The sequence below is a fragment of the Bombina bombina genome, chromosome 3, assembly GCF_027579735.1.
Source record: "Bombina bombina isolate aBomBom1 chromosome 3, aBomBom1.pri, whole genome shotgun sequence".
NCBI classification, from domain to species: domain Eukaryota; kingdom Metazoa; phylum Chordata; class Amphibia; order Anura; family Bombinatoridae; genus Bombina; species Bombina bombina.
The window spans coordinates 786,133,277-786,159,546 of record NC_069501.1 but is presented as its reverse complement, the minus strand read 5'-3'; the positions used below and the strand labels follow the sequence as shown (position 1 = coordinate 786,159,546).

The window sequence follows — 26,270 nt, the reverse complement described above, 5'->3', positions numbered from 1 at the left end:
CAAGGTAAGCCTTACTTACGGTTCAAGGAAATTCACATATATCCCAGACGCCCAACAAAACTTACCAGTGATCAACTGAATTACCTGCTGACAGGCTCCTCAATGTTTGCAGTGTTAACTCCAAGGTATAAAGCACAGCATGTATGAGTGCAGTATAACCTAAACATTAGGTCTCACTTTTCTAATTTACAATTCTGCATTTCATTTGCTGACTGGGTATCCAAGCTTCTTATAATTGTATTTAATAGATGGGTCTGTACCCCAGCCAAAGCCTACCGTTTAAATACTTATAAGTTATACAACACAAAACACATGATTAGTGTAAAAAAAATGTAAATATTTTATTCACGTATATGTTAGATAACATATAATGAATTTAAAAAAAAACAAAAAAAAACTTTCCAGTTGAGTATGTTATAACAAGATCAAGAATACAATTCCCATTTGTACTTTAAAACGCAAATGTCCATATGATGTACAGAGTGAACTTACCACAAAATTGTGACAATTAAGAAATTATTTACAAATATATTACAAACTTAAACCACAAGGCAGAATGATCCATTCCTGGACATGGTGTAAAAATCAGTAGGTCCTACATAACTTCAGTGTTTTTATAGAAACTATACAAACAATACTGCAAGTCAGAATAATTTATATTAAAAACATTTTAATATTTGTTTATAAAAAGGAAAAGCTAGTTAACCTATTTGTCAGATTTAATTGGAGGGCATGAGTGGGATGTGATGTCATTGTGTTTATGTACAGCATCATCCAAGTCCAGTTGTTTCTGAAGGATCCTCATTGTCATGCAACCATGATAGAACGCAGTAACAGGCGTGGTAGTGACAGCAACATCTGTCAGAAAGGAAAACACAGTCAAATTCATGTTAAGATGAAACATTTATTAATATTTTCCAATAATCTTTCAAAGAGGATTTATACTTCAGAAAATCAGTTTCTTCACACTCTAAGTAGTGTATGTCAAAATAAATCAGCTAAGCAAGGTATATAGCGAATATAACCAGACTAAAAACTGCTTGTGCAATGCCGCGCCCTGCAGATTTACGGCCAATCGGCCAGTAGCAGGGGGTGTCAATCAACCCGATCGTATATGATCGGGCGGATTGATGTCCACAGCCTCAGGGCAGGTGAACAAGTTAAGGAGCAGCGGTCTGCTTCTTAACTCCTGTTTCTGGTGAGCCTGAAGGCTCGTGCGGAAACAGCTGCATCAAGCTCGGAATCGGTCCCTATGACCCAAATGAGTGATATTCACTGCTTGTGGCACAGTGATGACTGCTGATTCTGACTCAACAATTTCAAGAACCAATTATGCTTACTCTGAGGGAAGGCATGGTAGTGTGTACGGGAGGTAGCTTGGATATTCCTGGTCTTATTCGCTCCTGTTCTGCCCTGTGTGCCTTGATGCCACGGTTATGATTAACTCTTTCCTGGTCCTGCTTTGCTTCCGTTACTGACTCCCTTCATGTCCTGGTTTAGTCTTTTTTTCCACTATTAATACCAGTTCCTTATAGCCCCGGTTCTGCCCTGCATTGTCACTGCTGCTGTCAGTATTTTTGTCAGATGACACCTTAAATTCCTTTAACTGCAGCGCGGTTTTGGATTGGATAAATAAAGCTATTTGGGCGTCACTGAGTGTGGCTTCCAATCGGAGGGTTGTGTGGTACTTGCAATTCATTTTGAGTTTAGAGGGGGCATTCGGGGGCTTACACATTATAAAAAATCGTGATAATACCACCAATGTCAGCTATGCTAGCCAATTGCTTGCAATCAGAATGTAAAATAAAAGGCTTTTGCATTGCCGGTATTTGCAATGCCAGCACCGGGTGGGACAGAATGAACAATCGGGTGGGACACTGGGACAGCGCCTCAAAACAGGGACAATCCCAGTCAAACTGGGACTTCTGGTAAGCATATTTAAATGGGACTTTTTAGACCCTTTAATTATCAACCAATTATAATATTGTTATAGATAAAATGATAATAAAAAGACTATGGTGATAGGAACATGTTAAAACAAAATAATAATTTGTTCTCTCTGCATTCTAATGGAAAGCAAAGGTTATGCTTTAAACAGATTTGTCTATAAATAAGAGCACTCACATCATACACAGTTACACAGATGTAGTACACAAATACTTGCATATAAAACTAGACAACCCTATACAAATGATATGTAATAAATTATAACCTGGTAATCCTCCTACGTAGGTCTTCACACCCTTTTGCATGTAGACATTTAAAATGGAGAAGATGAGTTTCAGTTCGGAGCCATGGACTTCCTGTTGTCCAGCTACACCATCAAAGGTAAGAAGCATTTGATCTTTGCTTACAGAAACCTCCACTGAGTGCTCTCCCTCACAGGCATTCACTTCCATTCTGTAAACCACAAGGCTCTCAACTGAAAGGATTACAAACTGAAAAACAGAAATAAGCAGACTGTTAGATAACACTATAAAATATATATAATGCTCTAATGATATATACGTGAGTCTAAGGGGTCTATCTATCAAGCTCTGTATGGAGCTTGATGCCCTGTGTTTTTGGCGAGCCTGTAGGCTCGCCAGAAACAGCAGTTATGAAGCAGCGGTCAAAAAGACCGCTGCTCCATAACCTGTACGCCTGCTCTGAACAGGCGGACAGACATCGCCGGAAATCAACCCGATCGAGTACAATCGGGTTGATTGACACCTCCCTGCTGGCGGCCCATTGGCCGCGAGTCTGCAGGGGGCGGCGTTGCACCAGCAGCTCTTGTGAGCTGCTGGTGCAATGCTTAATACGGCAAGCGTATTGCTTGTCTTATTCAGCGAGGTCTGGTGGACCTGACCCGCACTGTCGGATTAGGTCCGCCAGACTTTCTTAAATAGGGGCCTAAATCTGAAGGCTTCTTTTACTCTGCTTTTCTTGTTCCCTTTTGATATTGTTTTAAAGTGACATATATGTGACTGACATATTGCAAGCACTGAATAGAGCATTAAAAATAAAATATTTTATATTTTGTTCATTAACACTTTACACCGAGAACAACTACTAGTTACCATTTGGTGTCCTCTTAAATAAATGTATAGCTCTTCCACAATCATAATAAATCTATTTTTACAAAAAGATTATGAAAAACAATGTGTATCCATATCTTTGCGCATGTTATTTCCTGGCATTCACCCCATTTTTCAGGTGATGTAAAATATCTTCTTTTCCTGATTGATAACATTTCTATTTAAAAAACAGAGAACCAAAAAAAACACACAGCGAGAGTTTATCTTGACTCAACTTAGAAGCCCCCATCAAAAAAGTACTGCCAAAGCAGTAAAGATAATGTTGGACAGAACAAACCCCCCCCCACAAAAATGCTGAAAATAGATGGAAACCAAAACAAAATGCAGTATCTTCCCAATAATTGGCAGATGCACAGACACTAAAAGTATAGTGCTTTAACCCTTTAAGCCAAACGGATGTAGGTACGTCACAAGGTACTATGCCCAGTGTACTTTCTTGACGTAGTACCTACGTCCAACACTCTGGCTCATGCTGTGGTCTCCATTGACAGCTGAAACTGCAGCCAGGGACAGAAGGCATCTGCCTCATATTGTAGAACTGATGGTTCTTCCTGTACCACATAAAAGCAGATCACCCATACAGAACGTGACAGTGTCACTGTTTGCATCGGCTTCCAGTGATGCCGTGGGTGGTAAGAGAGGGAAGGCGGGAAGTGCATTGCGGGAGAGAGGGGAGGTAGAGGGTTCCCTACGCTACATAAAAAAATATTTGGCAAGGGAGGTAAGGGTTCCCTACAATTCAGAAAACTGTTAAGACAGGGGGAGGGAGGCCCTATTGATGATCGCTTAGAGAAGGATTGGGAAGGTGAGGGGAGATCAATACACTACAGAATTATTAATTAAAAAACACAATTATATTTCTATAAACTGGGTAATGGCAGACAGCTGCCAGTAACTAATATGGCGGCAACTAGTTAGGGGGGGTGTTAAAGAGCAGTTTGGGAGGGATCAGAGAGGTGGGAGGGTTGAGGAATGATCCCAACAGTATATATATATATTTTATTTATTTTGTAAAGCCCTAAAACTGCATAATTGCAGATTGCCAGTAGATAAGATGGTGGTGAACACTGGGGGGGGGTCGGTGCTCCGAAAGAAAAGAGCTGTATGGGAGAAGTCAGGTAGGGATTACTTTAATGAATAGGGTCACCAATCAGCAAGCACTATCCAGGGTTCCGAACCAAAAATGGGCCGGCTCTTAAGCTTAGATTCCTACTTTTTCAAATAACGATAGCAACAGAAGAAAGAAAAATGTATAATAGGATTAAATTAGAAAGTTGCTTAAAATGCCATGCTTTATTTGAATCATGAAAGAAGAAAATTGGGTTTAGTATCCCTTTAATAAAGTGTACTTTAATATGGGAACTGCAGAAATGTCTATCTCTTCAAATTTCTCTAGAGTAGCATCTTGATGTTTTAAGCACTTTACCTCTCATTGTAATGAAAGGAAAAGAAAAATAATTATATAAATAAGTCTAAATAAACATAAGTATATGGGGAAAGAACAAATACATAAATAAATATTGTATACTTACTAGGGTTCTATTCTGAGGGACATTGTACAGATTCTCCCAGCAGACCAAAGAAAGCACGAACGTAAGTAAAACATAAATTATGCTTACCAGATCAATTCCTTTCCATCTGTATGTGGAGAGTCCAAGGCTTCATTCCTTATTTGTGGGGAATGAAGAACCTGGCCACCAGGAGGAAGCAAAGACACCTTAGCCAAAGGCTTAAATACCTCCCCCCCATCCCCTCATCCCCCAGTCATTCTGCCAAGGGAACAAGGAACAATAGGAGAAATATCAGGGTATAAATGGTGCCAGAAGAACAAAAAATGTTGGTCCGCCCAACGGAAAAAAGCACGGGGGGCCGTGGACTCTCCTCATACAGATAGAAAGGAAACTGCTAAGCATAATTTATGTTTTCCATCTTAATATGAGGAGAGTCCACGGCTTCATTCCTTACTTGTGAGAAACATATACCCAAGCTCTAGAGGACACTGAATGAAAACGGGAGGGTAAAAAGAGAGGCGGACCCTATTCTGAGGGCTTTCTCCCAAAAGCGTCTTCAGCCGAAGCAAAAACGTCAAATTTGTAAAACTTTGAAAAAGTATGCAAGGAGGACCAGGTAGCCGCCCTACAAAACTGCTCCATAGATGCCTCATTCTTGAAGGCCCAGATGAAGCCACAGCTCTAGTTGAATGAGCCGTAATCCTCTGAGGAGGCTTATGTCCTGCTGTCTCATATGCTAAGCTAATAATGCTCCTCAACCAAAAAGATAGGGAAGTGGAAGAAGCCTTCTGCCCTTCCAAGAATAGACAACAAACAATGCCGAAGTCTGTCTAAATTCCTTCGTAGCATGAAGATAGAACTTCAAAGCCCAAACCACATCCAAATTATGAGGTAATTGTTCCTTCGAAGAAGAAGGATTAGGACAAAAGGAAGGAACCACAATCTCCTGATTTATGTTGTGATCAGACACAACCTTAGGAAGAAAACACAACCCAGTGCAAAGAACAGCCTTATCAGCATGAAAAACTAGGTAAGGAGGCTCACATTGCAAGGCCGCCATCTCAGAGACTCTGCGTGCCGAAGCAATAGCCAGTAGAAAAAGAACCTTCCAAGACAGTAATTTAATGTCCACCGAATCCATGGGCTCAAACGGAGCCCTCTGCAAAACTTTAAAAAACAGATTTAAACTCCAAGGAGGAGCGGAATATCTAAACACAGGCCTGATTCTCGAAAGAGCCTGAACAAAAGACTGTATATCAGGAAGCTCAGCAAGCCTGTTGTGTAATAACACAGATAGAGTCGAAATCTGTCCCTTTAAGGAACTAGCGGCAAGTCCCTTCTCCAAACCATCTAGGAGAAAGAAAAGAAACCTGGACACCTTGACCTTATGCCAGGGGAATCCATGATCTTCACCACAGAATAAGTAGGTCTTTCACACCTTATGATAGATTTGACGGGTGACCAGCTTTCTAGCTTGAATAAGAGTATCATCTCAGAAAAACCTCTCTTGGCTAGGACTAAGCATTCAATCTCCACGCAGTAAGCCTGAGAGAATCTAGATTCTGATGAACAAAGGGGACCCTGTCCCAGCAGATCTCTGCGACAAGGTAACCTCCATGGAGTAGATGAGGACATCCCCACCAGGTCCGCAAACCACATCCTTCGTGGACAAGAGGGAGCAATAAGAAAAGTCGAAGCTTGCTCCTGCTTGATGCGGGCCACCGAGGTAGAAGTGGTAACGGTGGAAAAAACATAATTTATGTAAGAACTTACCTGATAAATTCATTTCTTTCATATTAGCAAGAGTCCATGAGCTAGTGACGTATGGGATATACATTCCTACCAGGAGGGGCAAAGTTTCCCAAACCTTAAAATGCCTATAAATACACCCCTCACCACACCCACAATTCAGTTTAACGAATAGCCAAGAAGTGGGGTGATAAGAAAAAAGTGCGAAAGCATATAAAATAAGGAATTGGAATAATTGTGCTTTATACAAAAAAATCAAAACCACCACAAAAAAGGGCGGGCCTCATGGACTCTTGCTAATATGAAAGAAATGAATTTATCAGGTAAGTTCTTACATAAATTATGTTTTCTTTCATGTAATTAGCAAGAGTCCATGAGCTAGTGACGTATGGGATAATGATTACCCAAGATGTGGATCTTTCCACACAAGAGTCACTAGAGAGGGAGGGATAAAATAAAGACAGCCAATTCCTGCTGAAAATAATCCACACCCAGAATAAAATTTTTAATGAAAAAACATAAGCAGAAGATTCAAACTGAAACCACTGCCTGAAGTACGTTTCTACCAAAAACTGCTTCAGAAGAAGAAAACACAACAAAATGGTAGAATTTAGTAAAAGTATGCAAAGAGGTCCAAGTTGCTGTTTTGCAAATCTGATCAACCGAAGCTTCATTCTTAAACGCCCAGGAAGTAGAAACTAACCTAGTAGAATGAGCTGTAATCCTTTGAGGCGGAGTGTTACCTGACTCAACATAGGCATGATGAAATAAAGATTTCAACCAAGATGCCAAAGAAATGGCAGAAGCTTTCTGATCTTTTCTAGAACCGGAAAAGATGACAAATAGACTAGAAGTCTTTCGGAAAGACTTAATAGCTTCAACATAATATTACAAAGCTCTAACAGCATCCAAAGAATGCAATGATTTCTCCTTAGAATTCATAGGATTAGGACATAATGAAGGAACCACAATTTCTCTACTAATGTTGTTAGAATTCACAACCTTAGGTAAAAAATTCAAAAGAAGTTCGCAGCACCGCCTTATCCTGATGCAAAATCAGAAAAGGAGACTCACAAAAAAGAGTAGATAATTCAGAGACTCTTCTGGCAGAAGAGATGGCCAAAAGAAACAAAACTTTCCAAGAAAGTAATATAATGACCAAAGAATGCATGGGTTCAAAAGGAGGAGCTTGAAGAGCCCCCAGAACCAAATTCAAACTCCAAGGAGGAGAAATTGACTTAATGACAGGTTTTATACGAACCAAAGCTTGTACAAAACAATGAATATCAGGAAGATTAGCAATCCTTCTGTGAAAAAGAACAGAAAGAGCAGAGATTTGTCTTTCAAGAAACTTGCGGACAAACCTTTATCTAAACCATCCTGAAGAAATATAAGTCTTCCAGACTCTATAATATATCTCTCTAGATACAGATTTACGAGCCTGTCACATAGTATCAATCACAGAGTCAGAGAAACCTCTTTGACCAAGAATCAAGCATTCAAACTCCACACCTTAAAATTAAGGTTTTGAGATCCTGATGGAAAAAAGAACCTTGAGACAGAAGACTGGTCTTAACGGAAGAGTCCACAGCTGGCAAGAGGTCATCCGGACAAGATCCGCATACCAAAACCTGTGAGGCCATGCTGGAGCTACCAGCAGGACAAACGAGCATTCCTTAGAATATTGGAGAATACCCTTGGAAGAAGAACTAGAGGCGGAAAGATATAGGCAGGATGACACTTTTAAGGAAGAGATAATGCATCCACTGCCGCCGCCCGAGGATCCCTGGATCCGGACAGATACCAGGGAAGTTTCTTGTTTAGATGAGAAGCCATCAGATCTATTTCTGGGAGTTCCCACATTTGAACAATCTGAGGAAATACCTCTGGGTGAAGACCATTCGCCCAGGTGCAACGTTTGGCGACTGAGATAATCCGCTTTCCAATTGTCCATACCTGGGATATGAACCGCAGAGATTAGACAGGAGCTGGATTCCGCCCAAACCAAAATTCGAGATACTTCTTTCATAGCCAGAGGACTGTGAGTCCCTCCTTGATGATTGATGTATGCCACAGTTGTGACATTGTCTATCTGAAAACAAATGAACAACTCTCTCTTCAGAATAGGCCAAGACTGAAGAGCTCTGAAATTGCACGGAGTTCCAAAATATTGATCGGAAATCTCACCTCCTGAGATTCCCAAACCCCTTGTGCCGTCAGATACCCCCACACAGCTCCCCAACCTGTAAGACTTGCATCTGTTGAGATTATAGTCCAGGTCGGAAGAACAAAGAAGCCCCCTGAACTAAACGATGGTGATCTGTCCACCATGTCAGAGAGTGTCGTATAATCGGTTTAAAGATATTAAGTGAGATATCTTTGAGTAATACCTGCACCATTGGTTCAGCATACAGAGCTGAAGAGGTCGCATGTGAAAACGAGCAAAGGAGATCGCATCTGATGCGGCAGTCCTAAGACCTAAAATTTCCATGCATAAGGCTACCAAAGGGAATGATTGTGACTGAAGGTTTTGACAAGCTGAAATCAATGTTAAACTTCTCTTGTCTGACAAGGACAGAGTCATAGACACTGAATCTATTCTAGAAACCTAAAAAGGTTACCCTTGTCTGAGGAATCAATGAACTGATTGGTAAATTGATCCTCCAACCATGAACTTGAAGAAACAACACAAGTCGATTCATATGAGATTCTTCAAAAATGAGAAGACTGAGCAAGTACCCAGATATCGTCCAATAAGGAAATACCAAAACCCTGTTCTCTGATTACAGAAAGAAGGGCACCGAGAATCTTTGAAAAAAATTCTTGGAACTGAGGCTAGGCCAAACGGTAGAGCCACAAAACTGGTAATGCTTGTCTAAAAAGAGAATCTCAGACACTAAAAGTGATCTGGATGAATCGGAATATGCAGATACACATCCTGTAAATCTATTGTAGACATATAATGCCCTTGCTAAACAAAAGGCAGGACAGTCCTACAGAAACTGAATGTTGGTATCCTTACATAACGATTCAATATTGATAGATCCGGAACTGGTCTGAAGGAATTGACCTTCTTTGGTACAATGAAGAGATAAAATAAAACCCCAGCCCCTGTTCCAGAACTGGAACTGGCATAATTACTCCAGCCAACTCTAGATCTGAAACACATTTCAGAAATGCTGAGCTTTTGCTGTGTTAACTTGGACACGGGAAAGAAAAAAATCTCTTAGCAGGAGGCCTTAACTGAAGCCAATGCTGTACCTTTCTGAAACAATGTTCTAAAACCAGAAATTGAGAACGGAATTGATCAAAATTTCTTTGAAGAAAACATAATCTGCCCCATACCAGCGGAGCTGGAATAAGGTCCGCATCTTCATGGGTACTTAGGAGCTGGCTATAGGTTTTCTATAAGGCTTGGATATATTCCAAACTGTAAATAGTTTCCAAACTGATACCGCTCCTGAGGATGAAGGATCAGGCTTTTGTTCCTTATTGTGAGGAAAGGAACGAAAAATGATTATTAGACCTAAATTTACCTTAGATTTTTTATCCTTTGGTAAAAAAGTTCCCTTCCTTCCAGAAACAGTTGAAATAATAATTTATTACCCTGGAAAGAAAAGGAAAGCAAAGTAGACTTAGAAGACATATCAGCATTCCAAGTTTAATCCATAAAGCTTTTCTAGCTAAAATAGCTAGAGACATATACCTGACATCAACTCTAATGATATCAAAAGATGGTATCACCAATAAAATTATTAGCATGTTATAGAATAATAATAATGCTATAAAATTATAATCTGTTACTTGTTGCGCTAAAGCTTCTAACCAAAAAGTTGAAGCTGCAGCAACATCCGCTAAAAATATAGCAGGTCTAAGAAGATTACCTGAGCATAAGTAAGCTTTTCTTAGAAAGGATTCAATTTTCCTATCTAAAGGATCCTTAAAATGAATTACTATCTACCGTAGGAATAGTAGCACATTTAGCAGGAGTAGAGACAGCCCCATAACCTTAGGGATTTTGTCCCAAAAAAACTCTAATCTGTCACATGGCACAGGATATAATTGCTTAAACGTTTAGAAGGAGTAAAAGAATTACCCAAATTATTCCATTCCCTGGAAATTACTTCAGAAATAGCATCAGGGAGATTAAACACTTCTGGAATAACTACAGGAGATTTAAAAACCTTAATTAAACGTTTAGATTTAGTATCAAGAGGACCAGAATCCTCTATTTCTAATGCAATTAATACTTCTTTAAATAAAGAACGAATAAATTCCATCTTGAACAAATACAAAGATTTATCAGCATCAACCTCTGAGACAGAAACCTCTGAACCAGAAGAACCATTATCAGTATCAGAATGATGATGTTCATTTAAAAATTCATCTGAAAAAAGCGAAGTTTTAAAAGACTTTTATGTAAACTAGAAGGAGAAATAACAGACATAGCCTTCTTAATGGATTTAAAAAATAAAATCTCTTATGTTTATCAGGAACACTCTGAAAATTAGATGTTGACGGAACAGCAACAGGTAATGTAACAGTACTAAAGGAAATTTTATCTGCATTAATAAGTTTGTCATGACATGCAATACAAACAACAGCTGGAGAAACAGATACCAAAAATTATAGCAGATACACTTAGCTTGATAGCTCCAGCACTAGACAGCGATTTTCCTGTAGTATCTTCTGGCTCAGATGCAACGTGAGACATCTTGCAATATGTAAGAGAAAAAACAACATATAAAGCAAAATTGATCAAATTCCTTAAATGACAGTTTCAGGAATGGGAAAAAAATGCCAAAGAACAAGCTTCTAGCAACCAGAAGCAATGAAAAAATAAGACTTAAATAATGTGGAGACAAAAGCGACGCCCTTATTTTTTAGCGCCAAATAAGACGCCCACATTATTTGGCGCCTAAATGCTTTTGGCGCCAAAAATGACGCCACATCCGGAACGCCGACATTTTTGGCGCAAAATAACGCAACTTCCGGCGACACGTATGACGCCGGAAACGGAAAAGAATTTTTGCGCCAAAAAAGTCCGCGCCAAGAATGACGCAATAAAATGAAGCATTTACAGCCCCCGCGAGCCTAACAGCCCACAGGAAAAAAAGAGTCAAATTTTTGATGGTAAGAAAAAATGATTAATTCAAATGCATTATCCCAAATATGAAACTGACTGTCTGAAAAATAAGGAAAGTTGAACATTCTGAGTCAAGGCAAATAAATGTTTGAATACATATATTTAGAACTTTATAAACAAAGTGCCCAACCATAGCTTAGAGTGTCACAGAAAATAAGATTTACTTACCCCAGGACACTCATCTACATGTTTGTAGAAAGCCAAACCAGTACTGAAACGAGAATCAGCAGAGGTAATGGTATATATAAGAGTATATCGTCGATCTGAAAAGGGAGGTAAGAGATGAATCTCTACGACCGATAACAGAGAACCTATGAAATAGACCCCGTAGAAGGAGATCACTGCATTCAAATAGGCAATACTCTCCTCACATCCCTCTGACATTCACTGCACGCTGAGAGGAAAACCGGGCTCCAACTTGCTGCGGAGCGCATATCAACGTAGAATCTAGCACAAACTTACTTCACCACCTCCATCGGAGGCAAAGTTTGTAAAACTGAATTGTGGGTGTGGTGAGGGGTGTATTTATAGGCATTTTAAGGTTTGGGAAACTTTGCCCCTCCTGGTAGGAATGTATATCCCATACGTCACTAGCTCATGGACTCTTGCTAATTACATGAAAGAAATGTAAACTAGGTTGAACCTCCAAGGCACTGCTAATGCATGTAAATATAAGTTGAAATGATGGCACCACTAGTGTAGAATATACTGTGGGGTCTATTACCGTTCTATATAAGGTCAATGGCCCTAAAGTCACTTGGTAATGTGTGGTATGGTGCTATGTATCAGAACTGCAACTTGACAAACTGGTTAGTTAAGAAACTAAACGAAAAAGATACTATACAAGCACTCAAAGAAGACCTCTTATCAGTTCTTAGTATTAGGAAATGGGTTATATATAGTTGGATACCAACTGATGTGTATTATGGATAACGTATGCTGCTGCCGTTTAACTCTTGGAGTAGTTAATGATATTAAACACATGGGTAAAGTAGCTTGTTAGTTGCCACATTCGTGCTGTTTAATAATAGTTAATTCCATAATCCCATGTGGTGAATGGTCTCTTATCTGTTATTAATACTCAGCAAGCTATTTGTATATAGCTGGACACCAACTGTTGGATATAAAGGTTGGCAGATACTGATATAGCTATAGGAGTTTTAGTTATTCCATATATTGATATATTTTTAGAGAACTCATTAAAAGATCTTAATTCCCCCTATTGAACAAGCTAGTTTGATATTTGAACTTAGGAATTTGTTGATTAACCCTTGTTACTGGGTTTGATAATAGTGTATTTGTACACTTTATTATCAAGTAATTTAATAAAGATATAAAAATAGGTGGTTTGATATTTTAACACGAAGCACCCACATAATTACTTAAGAACGTTCAATACCACACGGCTAAGATACAGAATTTATTTACAAATATTGGTTAAACTCCATTAACTCTTCATAACGGAGTTAAATATATACATACACTTATGCTTAAGAGTTAATAATTTGGTTGTACAATTGCAATCATAGTCCAGTAACAGTTGATTCTTAGATTTAACTCATTATATATAACCACCTGTTTTTATATCTTTATTAAGTTACTTGATAATAAAGTGTACAAATACACTATTATCAAACCTAGTAACAAGGGTTAATCAGCAAATTCCTAAGTTCAAATATCAAACTAGCTTGTTCAATAGGGGGAATTAAGATCTTTTAATGAGTTCTCTAAAAATATATCAATATATGGAATAACTAAAACTCCTATAGCTATATCAGTATCTGCCAAACAGCACGAATGTGGCAACTAACAAGCTACTTTACCCATGTGTTTAATATCATTAACTACTCCAAGAGTTAAACGGCAGCAGCATACGTTATCCATAATACACATCAGTTGGTATCCAACTATATATAACCCATTTCCTAATACTAACAACTGATAAGAGACTAGTCACTTTACCTATGTGTTTAATATCAGTAACTATTTATAGAGCTGATTTTTATTATCACATATTATCTATATCTGTTAGATAGTACTACCACACTATTATTTTTACCAAATCAGTCTAACAGTATAGGCCTAGCACTTTATTAATCCTGCCAATTTCAGTTTTTTCATTCAAGGACTTCAGTCTAACTGGAATAATTTGCCAGCATTTTCGTTTTAATACACCCAGGTTTTTAAATTAATTCTAATAAAGATTTATATTTTAATGTGTTTTTGTTTCTTATTATACTCCGATAATTCAGGGGTCTTCTTTGAGTGCTTGTATAGTATCTTTTTCGTTTAGTTTCTTAACTAACCAGTTTGTCAAACTGCTAATGCATCTATCAGCTCTGCCTGTGGATCCCTGGACCGCGACCTGAATCTGGGTAGCTTGGAATTGAGTCGGGACACTATGAGATCAATCTTCGCCATCCCCCATCTGTTGCAAATCTCCGCAAACACATCGGGATGGAGAGACCATTCCCCCGATGAAAGGATTGTCTGCTGAGGAAATCCGCTTCCCAGTTGTCCACACCCAGAATGTGGATCGCTGACAGCAAGCAGTTGTGGGCCTCCGCCCATTCCAGAATCCAAGATACTTCCCTCATAGCTAGGGAGCTCCTCGTTCCCCCCTGATGGTTGATGTTAGCCACGAGGTAATGTTGTCCGATTGGAATCTGATAAACTGGGATGAACCCAGAAGAGGCCAAGCCTTCAGAGCGTTGAAGATCGTTCGAAGTTCCAAAATGTTGATCAGGAGAAGAGATTCCTCTCGAGTTCACCGGCCCTGTGCCTTCCTGGCACCCCAAACAGCTCCCTATCTTGATAGACTTGCGTCAGTAGTCACAATCTCCCAGGATGGTCTCAGGCGATCTGGACTGAGCCACCAAGATAGCGATTCTCTTGACCGGTTGTCCAAAGAAATCTGTTCAGACAGATCCGAGTGGTCGCCGTTCCATTGCCTCAGCATGCACAACTGAAGAGGTCTGAGATGGAACCTGGCAAATGGCATTATATCTATACTGGACACCATGAGCCCAATCACCTCCATATACCGGGCCACAGATGGCCTTAAGGAGGTCTGGAGGGCAAAACAATTGGAAGCAATTTTGCAACGTCTCTGGTCTGTAAGGAATATCCTCATGGATATGGAATCTATTATCGTGCCCAGGAATTCCACCCTAGTACTGGGAACCAGAGAACTATTTCCTAAGTTTATCTTCCATCCATGAGATTGAAGAAAAAGTAGAAAAGCTCTTGAATGGTCTTCTGCCAGCCAGCAGGACGGAACCTAGACCAGGATGTCATCCAAGTATGGTACTACTGCAATACCTCTGGATCTCGCCACCACGGACAGAGCCCCTAGAACGTTCGTAAAGACTCTTGGAGCAGTAGCCAGACCAAATGGAAGAGCCACAAACTGGAAGTCCTGGTCCAGAAAAGTGAATCTTAAGAACTTAAAGTGATCATTGTGTATTGGCACATAAAAGGTGAGCATCCTTCAAGTCTATCGTAGTCATGAACTATCCCTCTTGAACTAAGTGCAGAATAGACCTTATTGTCTCCGTCTTGAACAATGGGACCGACAGAAACTTGTTTAAGAACTTAAGGTCTAGAATGGGGCGAAACGTACCCTCCTTCTTTGGGACCACAAAAAAGTTTAGAGTAGTACCCTAGACCTCTCTCTGCTAGAGGTACTGGCACAATTACTCCCAGAGAGGAGAGATCCCTCACACCCCCTAAAAAAGCTTCTTTTTTTTTTCTGGTCTTGAAGACAGGTTTGATAAGAGGAATCTGCCCCTGGGTGGATGAGATTTGAAACCTATCCTGTAACCCTGAGCAATGACCTCCAGAACCCAAGGGTCTTGCACGTCCCCCAGCAAAGCCTCCACAAAAAGAGATAGTCTGCCCCCAACACGATCCAGCGACAGATCGGGGGCCGCCCCTTCATGCCGATTTTGTTTCGGCAGGCTTCTTGTTCTGCTTGGATTTAGTCCAAGATTGAGATGGTTTCCAAGTTCTCTTGGACTGATCAGGCTTCGCAGAGGGCTGCTGGTGTTGGGATTTATCTGAACGAAAATTTGGACCCTGTCCTTTAGGTTTATTCTTTTTATCCTGCGGTAGAAAGGCACCTTTGCCCCCAGTGACCATGGATATGATAGAGTCCATTTTTATTCTAACAACATTTTTTATATTAAGAACAATAAAGTAACAAAAATCTCCTCTATTACAAAATGTCCAGTCTGTATTACACAGATATTATAGCAAAGGAGTTAATACACTCACACACTAATAATGGTTGCTACAACACTTCAGGTTAGCAACTCCAATCCTATTCCGTTGTACCTCTTACACACTGACCATCCAGGATTTACTTCCCCCTATATAGAGGGCAAACAAGAGTGGCGGCTCCACCTTTGAAAAAGCACAGTTATGTGTGAAACATGTTAGGGAGTTTTTTGTTGGAGGACTTTGGGATCCTCAATTTTAATATATAAGGGGTGATGTCTTTTCCTTTGGTACTTTCTACCTATTAACACTTAAAAGAACGTTGGGCCACAACTCATTGTCAAAACCGTAATACGGGGAGTATCTTTTCCTCTCTGGAGTACAAACATCAATAGCGAGCGCTCCACTAGCAACTTGGAGTCATTCATACTATTATTTTCAACCGTATATAGCGTTACCACAACTATTATGGCTTATGTTTAGGGATTAAGTATTATACAATATATTGTATCCAAAATAACTTTGTTACTTATAGATATTAGTGTAGATTTACCGCACCAATAATCTATCCCCTGAGCGCTGGAACTGCCAAGATTTTTTAGCTTAACAATCAGACACCCCAAGAGTACTTTAAAGCACAATTAATCAGTATTTATAAAAGACGCTGTATTTAACAGCCAAAATTACAACACTATCTATCAATATTTCATTATATACAATTCAATACTGTGTTTTATTGCCAATAACAATTAGGCAGATTTTATTATGCACACTAGATTGTTATTAATACCTATTATTATATACTATAAACAATTTAAAATAGTAGGCTATTATTGAGATGATGAGTGCTATAAGTTACACACTTTTGTTGTAGGCCCACACCTACTTTTTTTTTTCAATAATAGAGTCCAGGCCTGGACCAAAAAGAATCTTCCCCTTAAATGGAAGGGAAAGCAATCTAGATTTTTAAGTCATGTCTGCAGACCAAGACTTTAGCCAGAGAGCCCTACGGGCTAGACCAGAAAAGCCGGATGTCTTGGCATTCAAGCAAATAATCTGCATGTTTGCATCACAGATAAAAGAATTAGTTACCCTCAAGGCCTTAATTCTTTCCTGGATCTCGTCAAGGGGAGTTTCCACCTCGATCATCTGATAGAGTTGCACCAATAGGTAGCGGCTCCAGCCACCGCAGCAACCGCCACTGCAGGCTTTAATAAATGCCCTGTGTGCTGAAACATCTTTCTCAACAGTTTCTAGCTTCTTATCCATGGGCTCCTTAAACAACAAACTATCCTCAAGCGAGATAGTGGTGTGCTTAGCAAGTGTGGAGATCAACCTTAGGGACATACCCCCACAACTCTAATTGAGAGAGTCTAGAACCGGGAACAATTTCTTAAAAGAAAAAGGGGAAAAAAAAGATCCAAGTCTCTCCCATTCATTCTTAATAATATTTGCCATCTTTACAGGAACCGGGAAAGTCTGTGGCACCACCCTGTCCTCATAAACCTTATCAAGCTTAGGAATAGAAGGTTCCTGGGGTAACTTAGATTCCGGAACCTCTAACATAGCCAACACTTCCTTTAACAGAACGTGTAAGTGCTCAATCCTAAATCTAAAGTCTGGTTCCACCACAGCCAGATGCTTAGAGGAAGCCGATTCTGACCCATAAATAGCCTCCTCTGAAGTATCAGAGGAGTCTTCATCAGCAGACAATCTAGTATCAGATAAATCCAACAAGTTGGTAGATGGCCCCTGGAAAGGATAACAATATTTGACCTTTTGCTTGCGCTTAGCAGGGCGAGGTAAAGCACTGAAGGCCGCAGACACTGCCGTTTGTAACTGTTCAGTAAAGTCTGGCGGTAAGAGGGCCCCTCCCGAAGGAGGATTAGCAGTGCAATGGGAAGTAGGAGATGATTGCAGGGAACGCACCTCACGGGACAGAGACCCCTCAGAGGTGGACGACTCAGTGGTACTGAACATCTTGGTTTTCTTAGATATAACTACCTTATCAAGGCATGTGAAACATAATTGAGCAGGCGGGTATACCGTAGCCTCCTCATAATAAAAACAGGTATTAGATTTAGGTAAAAAGCGAGTACCCTCTAACATATCAGAGTCCTCCATAGCTTGCGCTTTAAAATGGACTATAGAAAAAGATAAATGGCACTTTTATACCGCCAATGACCAGGGCACTCACCACCTCCTATGACCCAGGCCCCACAGATAAAACCGCTTTTTCTCCTGTAAACCGCACAGTCAGGAAAGAGGAAGTAAATGAGACCACACCCAGTCACATGGAGTGCCATACAGGACTGCCCCTGCTCCAGGAAAAAATGTGCCGAATCTAACAGGCTGCGCAGTTATCCAAAAACCGAAAGTAAAACCTGAATGTTCCCACATCTACCTGAGCCTTATCTCACACATGTTGCAGCAAAAAACATAATAAAGCAAATTATGCATAAATCCCCTCTGTTCAATAATCTCCTTCCGGAGATATTAACCCTTGATTCCATACAGATAAAGGAGTCACACTGTGACCCTGTCTTCTTACGTTATCATATAAGATAAAATTAAACAATCTTACCGGAATCATCACCGAGGAACAGACATACAGCCTCTCAAGTTTGTCAGTCTTGCAGCATAGCACATGACAGGGACTTGAGTGATAGAAGCAGGCAGTGAAAATCGTCAACACTGATTGCTTAGGGGTTGTTAATACGAGTCTGTATGGTTTTGCAGAAAGACTCTTCCTGCATCTCCAGCCCTAACATTTGTCAATTCGCTCACTGAGAGGCTGACAAGCCTACTTAAAACTCCAGTCCCATACCGAAGAGTACTACGCTCTATAAGAGACTACTCAGAATCTTCTGACACTTCTCTGCCATCCTCCTGTGACGAAAGGCAAAGAATGACTGGGGGATGAGGGGAGTGGGGGAGGTATTTAAGCCTTTGGCTGTGGTATCTTTACCTCCTCCTGGTGGCCAGGTTTTGTATTCCCCACAAGGGATAAAGCCATGGACTCTCCTCATATTAAGATGGAAATAGTAAATATTCTATCAGTTGGAAAAATACAAAAACTCACCAAAAAAAAAAAAAACCCAGCTGCTAAAGCAGTAGGTCATGATTCAGTAATGGGAAAATATTGCTACTGTTCTAAGCAGAAAGCAACACATAGACCAGTGTACTAAATGCCCAAAATATAATATGGTGCATCTACACATACCTGAAAGTGAAAACTATTATGTGTGTCAGCCCACAATTATGCACAAATCCCAGTATAGAGCACAACCACATCACAAGTGGTAGATACATGACCTTTGACAACTGGAGTAAGTAGAATCATCTCCTAAAAATCTTATGTGGTAAGTGCCCCCTACAAACATAAACCTCTAACCTTTCCTCTTAAAGAGACAGTAAACACTTTGAAACTTTAATACAAAATGCTTAATTATACATATTATAACAACTTTGCAACAAACAATTTTAATATGTTTGTCCCTTTTCCCTGTAATTTAATCCTTTAAACTGAGCACATGACAGGCTTCACAAGCCTAACCTTGCCACATCTCTCTCCGAATTGTGGTTTGTTATCTAACCTTTTATGTTCAAACAATGAAGATTTTGTGAACATATTGACAGAATCAAGCCCTGTCATCACCACACTCAAATCCAGATTGGCTTCTCCAATCAAGTAAAGTGATTTGGTTTTAACTCGTTCAATGCCCCAGCATCTTAATTGGTGTTACTACTACCTTTATTTAGAAATTGCTTCGCCACAGAAGTAATTTTTACACCTTTTTTGCATTGCGTATATTGCGTAGGTGTTCAGAGATACAAGTACCAAGAGCTCAAGTGGTCATTCCAATATAAAAAAAATTACAATCACAAGTGATACAATAAACTACATTTGTTGACATTCAATTGATATAATCCCTTATCTGCAGTTTTGTTTTTATTATCCTATGGGAACAAACCTTGCAGTTACCACATGAAATAGAACCCTGAACTAAGTGTTTTTTTAGAATCACCGTCAAATGACTTCTAACCAGGTAACCATTCAGGCTCTATGCCCTCCTACTCGGTTGGTGTCAGGGTTTCACCCTGCTTTGTTTGCTATTTGCTGCTGGTTGCCATTTTACTTACATCTCTCACTAAATCTGATGCAGAGTGTGTAACGCTGCTCACTTAGCTGGGCGCCCTCTTATGGCCAAACTGGTGAACATCATCAGTGTGAGACAGGTTGCTGTCCCAGAATTATGATGTAACACTTATTATTTAAAGGGTCTCTGTTCAGTATGCTTTTGCCCTTGTGTTGCCTCAGACTTGTTTGTTAGTTCCTGTGTTCCAGTTCCTGTGTATTACCTGGCTTTTCTGACATCCCTTCTGGTTCCTGATCCCGGTCTTGTTCCTGACTCTGCTGTTTTCCTAGTTCCTGATCCCGGCTCGCCTGACTACTCGCTTTGGCTCCTGACTCGGCTCGTCTGACTACCAGCTCTGGCTTTGACTCCTGGCTTGTCATTTGGCTTGTGGACTTTTTATTATTTTTTGTTATTAAGAAAGGTGTGATTATTTTTGCACTTCACGTCTCAGTCTGGTTCCTGGTACCCTGACATTATGCAAGGGCCATGAATCCTGACGGTGCTAATAATCCACCATTACCGACCATCATTTTCAGGATGGATGAACAGGATCACCGACTTGCACTGCACATTTGGATCAGAGTGTCCCACAAGTTATGGTTGCTCCTGTTTCCGCTGCTGCACCCAGTCCTACCAGGAGCATGTCCGGTTCTGCACCCCTACCTCAGTGATATGAAGGCGATCCTAATCAGTGCAGAGGGTTTTTGAACCAGGTGGGCATTTATTTTGAGATGTTACCTCAGGCATTTCCCTCTGACAGAGCTAAGGTGGGATTTCTCATCTCTTTACTCTCTGACATGGCTCTTGCTTGGGCTAATCCCTTGTGGGAGACTAATAAACTAGTGATTTCTAATTACCCTGAATTTGTGGCCTCTTTTCAAAGGATATTTGATGTTCCGGCTCGCTCCTCCTCTGCTACCAAACGACTCATGTCCATTCAGCAAGGTACGAGATCTGTATGCTTGTCGCAGAGGTAGGTTGGAACAATGAAGTCCTTGTTGCCACCTTCTTTCATGGGCTCTCTGATGTGATTAAAGATGAAGTTGCTGCCAGAGATTTACCAGAGGATCTCGAGGCATTGGTGTCTTTTAATCCTAAATGACATCAGACTCAGAGAGAGGCCCTTTTTCATGGAGCATTTGCTGAAGCCTTCTTTTCCGTTGTCTCCTACGTTTTCGTTCCCACCCATGCCTCCCTCTCCTCCCATGCCTCCTGGTCCAGTCACCAGGTACTGCTGAGCCAATGCTGTTGGGATTCACGCATCTCTCCGTGGTGGAGAGGGCCTTTAGGATGAGGGAGGGGCTCTGCCTCTATTGTGGGTTACAGGGCCACATTTTTAAGTCTGGTCATACACGGCCAGGAAACGCTCGCACCTAAGGTCCTGTGGGGGGTAGACCTTGGGTGGTTTATCCTCATCCCCGGAACCGCTAAAAGAGAAACCTTTGGTCACGGTTGTCCTTTCCTGGGTGGACTCCTCCATAGTCACCCAGGCTCTTGTTGACTCCGGTGCTGCGGGCTATTTCATTGACAGTGCTTTTGTACAATCCCAGTCTCGACTGGCGCAGGTCCGAAATTTTGTCATGATCGCTACAATGTATTTGCACTTGTCTTTGGAAACCAGTCAAAATTCTGTGCACTTCTTCAGTATCTCAATTGCTAGAGGAGTACTGAGAGTTCCTAGACATTTTTGACAAGGTGCGTGCCGGTACGTTGCCTCCTCACCGGTCTTACAATTGTGCCATAAACCTGAGGTTTACCCTCTGTCTGTTGCGGAGTATGAATGTAAAATACTATCGCCTAGATTACGAGTTTTGTCGGTAAGTATTTATTTTTAAATAGGAAAATTTTATTTAATGATAGTAATTTTAGTTCGTTTTATTTAAATTATATTTAACTTAGGGGGGTGTTAGGGTTAGACTTAGGTTTAGGGGTTAATAACTATTATAGTAGCGGCGACGTTGGGGGCGGGAGATTAGGGGTTAATAATTGTATGTAGGTGGCGGTGACATGGGGGGGGCAGAGTAGGGGTTAATAAAATTTATTATAGTGTTTGCGAGGCGGGAGTGCTGCGGTTTAGGGGTTAATACATTTATAATAGTGGCGTGATGTCCGGTCGGCAGATTAGGGGTTAATAAGTGTAGTTAGGTTGCGGCGACGTTGGGGGGGCAGATTAAGGGTTAATAAATATAATATAGGTTGCGGCGATGTTGGGGGCAGCAGATTAGGGGTTCATAGGGATAATGTAGGTGGCGGCGATGTCCGGTCGGCAGATTAGGGGTTAAATCATTTTTTTATTTTTTTTTTGAGTTTAAGGTTTTTTTTATTGAAATTAATCAAGAGAAATAAACATAAACCAAGGAGATGCAGCTCCAGTCCAATAGCATAAAGTTTACAGAGATAACAGGGGAGGGACTGTGTCCAACGCATAAACACACCATTTCAACACTTGCAGTAAATGTAAACATGGTCGACCTGTCATGTCTTGATTCATGACTGACAAGTCTGAGAATAGGGGGGGGGGGGTCATAGTGACTGAAATTACAGATGACCCACCAGGAGGGAGAGAGGAGAGTGGGGGGAGAAAGGTAAGGGAGGGGGGGAGGGGGGAAAAAGGCTGGGGGGATAGTATAAGACGGAGAATGGAGGCCATCTAGTTTAGGTTATGTTTTATGTTAGGTATGTAACTGTCTAAAGTGGGATATAGATGAGGAGCTATGCGTCTTGGGCAGTTGCGTTGGGTTTCCAGTCTGTATTTTGAGACTCCTTCCAGTCAGCCCAGGTCAATTCAAAGAGGTCAGATTTATTTAGTTTGTAAAAGATGTCCTTTTCCATTGTGTAGATATATGCCATATTATTGCAGATCATCCCCCAGCTTGGAGCCCTTTCCTTTTTCCAGGAGCATGCAATAGAGTACTTTATAGTCATGAATAGGTATATGCAAATAAACGCCTGATTTTTAGGTAAGGAGTGTAGGTTTAAGTGAAGAAGGGCTGAGTCAGCTAGCCTGGGGAGCCTGATACCAATACCCTGCAGTACCGAAAAGCTCTTCAGCCATAAAGGCTGAATCACGGGGCACTCCCACCATATGTGTAGTGCGTACCCCTGTGGCCACAATTCCTCCAGCATTTGGGGGACACTGTCGGGAATATTTTCGCTAACCTAGTGGGTACATAGTACCAATGAGTTAGTAGTTTAAAAAAGGTTTCATATAGCGTTGTGCAATGTATGGCTTTCTGGGTCAGGGAGAAGGCTCGCTCCCACTCTTCAGGTGTAGTGCTCCTACCAATCAACGTCTCCCATCGGGAGAGGTGGGGAGGAGTTTCTGGGTCTTGGGATCCACCTAGTAGCATATAGTGGTTAGACAGGGGCCTACATAGCCTGTCTCCCCTTGCCCAGGTAGACTCCCATAGTGTTAATGGTCTGTCCAGGTTAGGTTTAAAACCCCAACTGCTTAGAAAGCTCTTGATCCTCTGGTGTTCAAAAGATAAATACGACGGGATCTGGCCCTCTGCCCCAATCTGGGATAATTGTTTAAAAGAGTCTCGAGGAGACGTGGACCAGAGGTATGCTACACTATTAATTCCCAGTTGGACCCACTTATTAGGGTGGGAGTCTTGGAGGCCCGATAGAAGGCCTGTTATGGAGGTGACTGGGGAAGGGTGCGGGGCTATAAGGGGATGATGCCGTATTTTATCCCAAAAGCCAAGGCATTCGCAGACTACTGGGTTGGTTAGGGCTAGCTCCCTACGGCAATGTGGCGGGGTCCAAATCAGATCCCGTAAGGCAATATGGAAGGGCAGCGAAGCCTGTTCTATAGATTTCCACTTGGCGTCCAACGACTTTACTCCCCATTGAGAAACATGGGTAAGCATTGCACCCTCATAGTACCGTATCACTGATGGGGAAGCAGTACCCCCTAAAGATTTAGGAAGTTGGAGTACTTTGTGAGCTACTCTAGGGGGTTTATGCGACCAGATAAATTTGGTGAACCCACTTTGGAATTGAAGGAGCAAATGCCTCGGTATTTTAATGGGCAAGCAGCGGAATAGGTACGTTAGCTTGGGGAGAAAGGACATTTTCAGCCCCGTGATCCTACCCAACCAGGTTACATGCTGGAGGTTCCAGTCCTTCCGTAAAGAGCGGAGGGAGGTTAGGAGAGGAAGATAGTTGTCTTTAATTGTTTGAGGAAAATTACTAGAGATCCTGACTCCCAAGTGTAGGACAGAGTGTTCCGTCCAGTCGAATTTATATGACTCCGTGAGAGAAACTAATTGTGACTTCGTAAACCCCTGCGTATACACCTGTGTTTTTGACAGGTTCAACTTGTAGTAAGAATGGGCCCCAAAAGTGGTGAGAATATTCAGGAGCCTAGGTATCCCCTGATCAGGGTGTGACATGAATAAAGTTACGTCGTCAGCAAAGAGTGCTATTTTGTGCAGGGTGCCCGACAAGGTAATTCCTTTAATTTGGGGGTCAGTCCTGATCTGATCAGCCAGGGGTTCTATAGAGAGAGCGAACAAGAGTGGCGAAAGGGGGCACCCCTGTCTGGTGCCATTTGTGATAGGGAAGTGTGAGGAATGAAAACCCAACCCGCGCACAGAGGCAGTAGGAGTGGAATATAGGGCTTGAACGGCCGCTATGAAGTCAGGGGGTAAATGGAATCTCTGGAGGACTGCCCAAAGGTACTGCCATCTGACCCGGTCGAACGCCTTCTCGGCGTCGAGAGAAATGACCGCAAGCGGCCTACGGAGTCGTGAGGCAGAAGCGAGTATATTGAGAAGGCGTCTTGTGTTGTCTGGGCCTTCTCGGAGGGGGAAAAATTCCACCTGATCCAAGTCGATAAGGGAAGGAAGAAATTTAGCAAGACGAGTAGCAAGTATCTTTGAATAAAACTTGATATCCGTGGGGGGCGTGTCCTAGCAGCCGCCATATCCAGACGCAAAATACAAAGGCTCCAAGCTATATAAAGAAAGTTAGTTGTTTATTTGCCTATCACCTGGAAGTTCAGAATTCTTTTTGGCAGAATTGGATGTACGAAGCTCAGCTGAACTGACTGATGTGTTTTATATGGAGATCGTTTATACAGAATCTTTATTTAAGGCATCTGGATAGATACAGTAGCGGCCTTTTTTTTCCTCATATGATCATCCCCCCCGATCTGCCGGGTTAAGCAGATTCATTTCATCACTAATACTAGGGAGTGAGGCCATTTGTCAGTATGGATGAGACATCACCTAATGAGCTACAAGACATTTTGGTTGCTCTAACTAAGAAAATAGACACTGCTTTTGCTCATTTGATATATCTCGTGAAAGCCCGCCCTCAAAAGCAGCAGTGCTCTCAATTGCAAATGGCGACTACCATGGAGCTAGACCCGCAGCATGGCCATTTACAACCTCCTTTTGGTGTAGCTGGGACTACTTCTTCCATCCCAGTTTCACGGAGAGCACCGAACATGGGATCGCAGGAAGCTGACTTACTACATCAAAACAGTGGAGACTTAGGAGACGCCTTTACTTATTTTACCCTCGGGACTGAGAGTATACCTGAAGGAGTGCGGGTGGGTGCGGCCGACCACCCGATGTATTACGAGGAGATATTTACTGCTCCGGTGCCGACCGGAGACTGGCATATCACTGGGGGCTGTCTTCTAGCTAGGTCTGCTGTGATCCTGAATACTCTTGTTTGTCTGCAATTCCCTTCTCTGAAGCGTCAGATACGGTTTGAGGAGCCATTTTTTTTGTACCCGTTTACTACATTCTACAGTTGGAGCTCACCCTATTGCGGGGACAAGTTCAGAAGCATCAGAAAGGGGATCGGGTAATTTTGTTCAGATGTAGATAGCTTCATCATACGTGGCAGACTTCCATAAGATGATACTGACTATTTAATTATGACACTGAGTTTTGGGACTCATACACCTTGTTCAAAATGTGGTCACTTAAAGAGACAACAGCAAGTTATATACATCAATGGTACCTGATACACTTATCTTGGCACTACGTTAGCATGTATTCCCCACCAGGGGCGAATTAACTGTTTATATCTAATGTGTAGTCTGCTCTATGTAATATTATCTACTGTGTTTATAATTCACATAAGTTAGAGTTCTGACATAGTATGCGCACACTAAGGTTTTTTCTTGATAGTTAGGATGTTCAAAGAGATAAATGACTTTGAAATATAGGGAAGGCATAACCTCCTAATGAGACTAGTATGTATATATTTTTTATCTAATGTGCTGGGTCAAATATCCATGACTCTAAAGAAGATTTATTGGGTAACAATATATAACATAGATATCATATATCAAGATGTGTCCTTCTACTATTATGCCTTTTTCTATGCTAAGGTTCAGCTAGCTCATCAATGCACAAACTAGGCTTCCTTGTATTACAATTGCACTTTGTTTAATTCCTGGTCCGCTCAA

At 41.3% G+C, this 26,270-nt stretch overlaps 1 protein-coding gene across 3 annotated transcripts in view; it reads right to left on the bottom strand.

The window, feature by feature from the left end:
- Positions 1-316: 316 nt before the first annotated feature.
- The window catches only part of GAS6 (growth arrest specific 6), a 391,979-nt gene continuing 366,025 nt past the window's right edge, over positions 317-26,270 (bottom strand). For all 3 annotated transcript variants that reach the window (XM_053707678.1, XM_053707680.1, XM_053707679.1), the window contains exons 15-16: positions 2,213-2,438; positions 317-858 (exon numbers count right to left, since the gene is read on the bottom strand). In XM_053707678.1, coding sequence (XP_053563653.1) covers positions 707-858; positions 2,213-2,438 — 378 coding nt within the window. In that variant the 3' untranslated portion in view covers positions 317-706. The remainder of the gene's footprint in view (positions 859-2,212; positions 2,439-26,270) is intronic.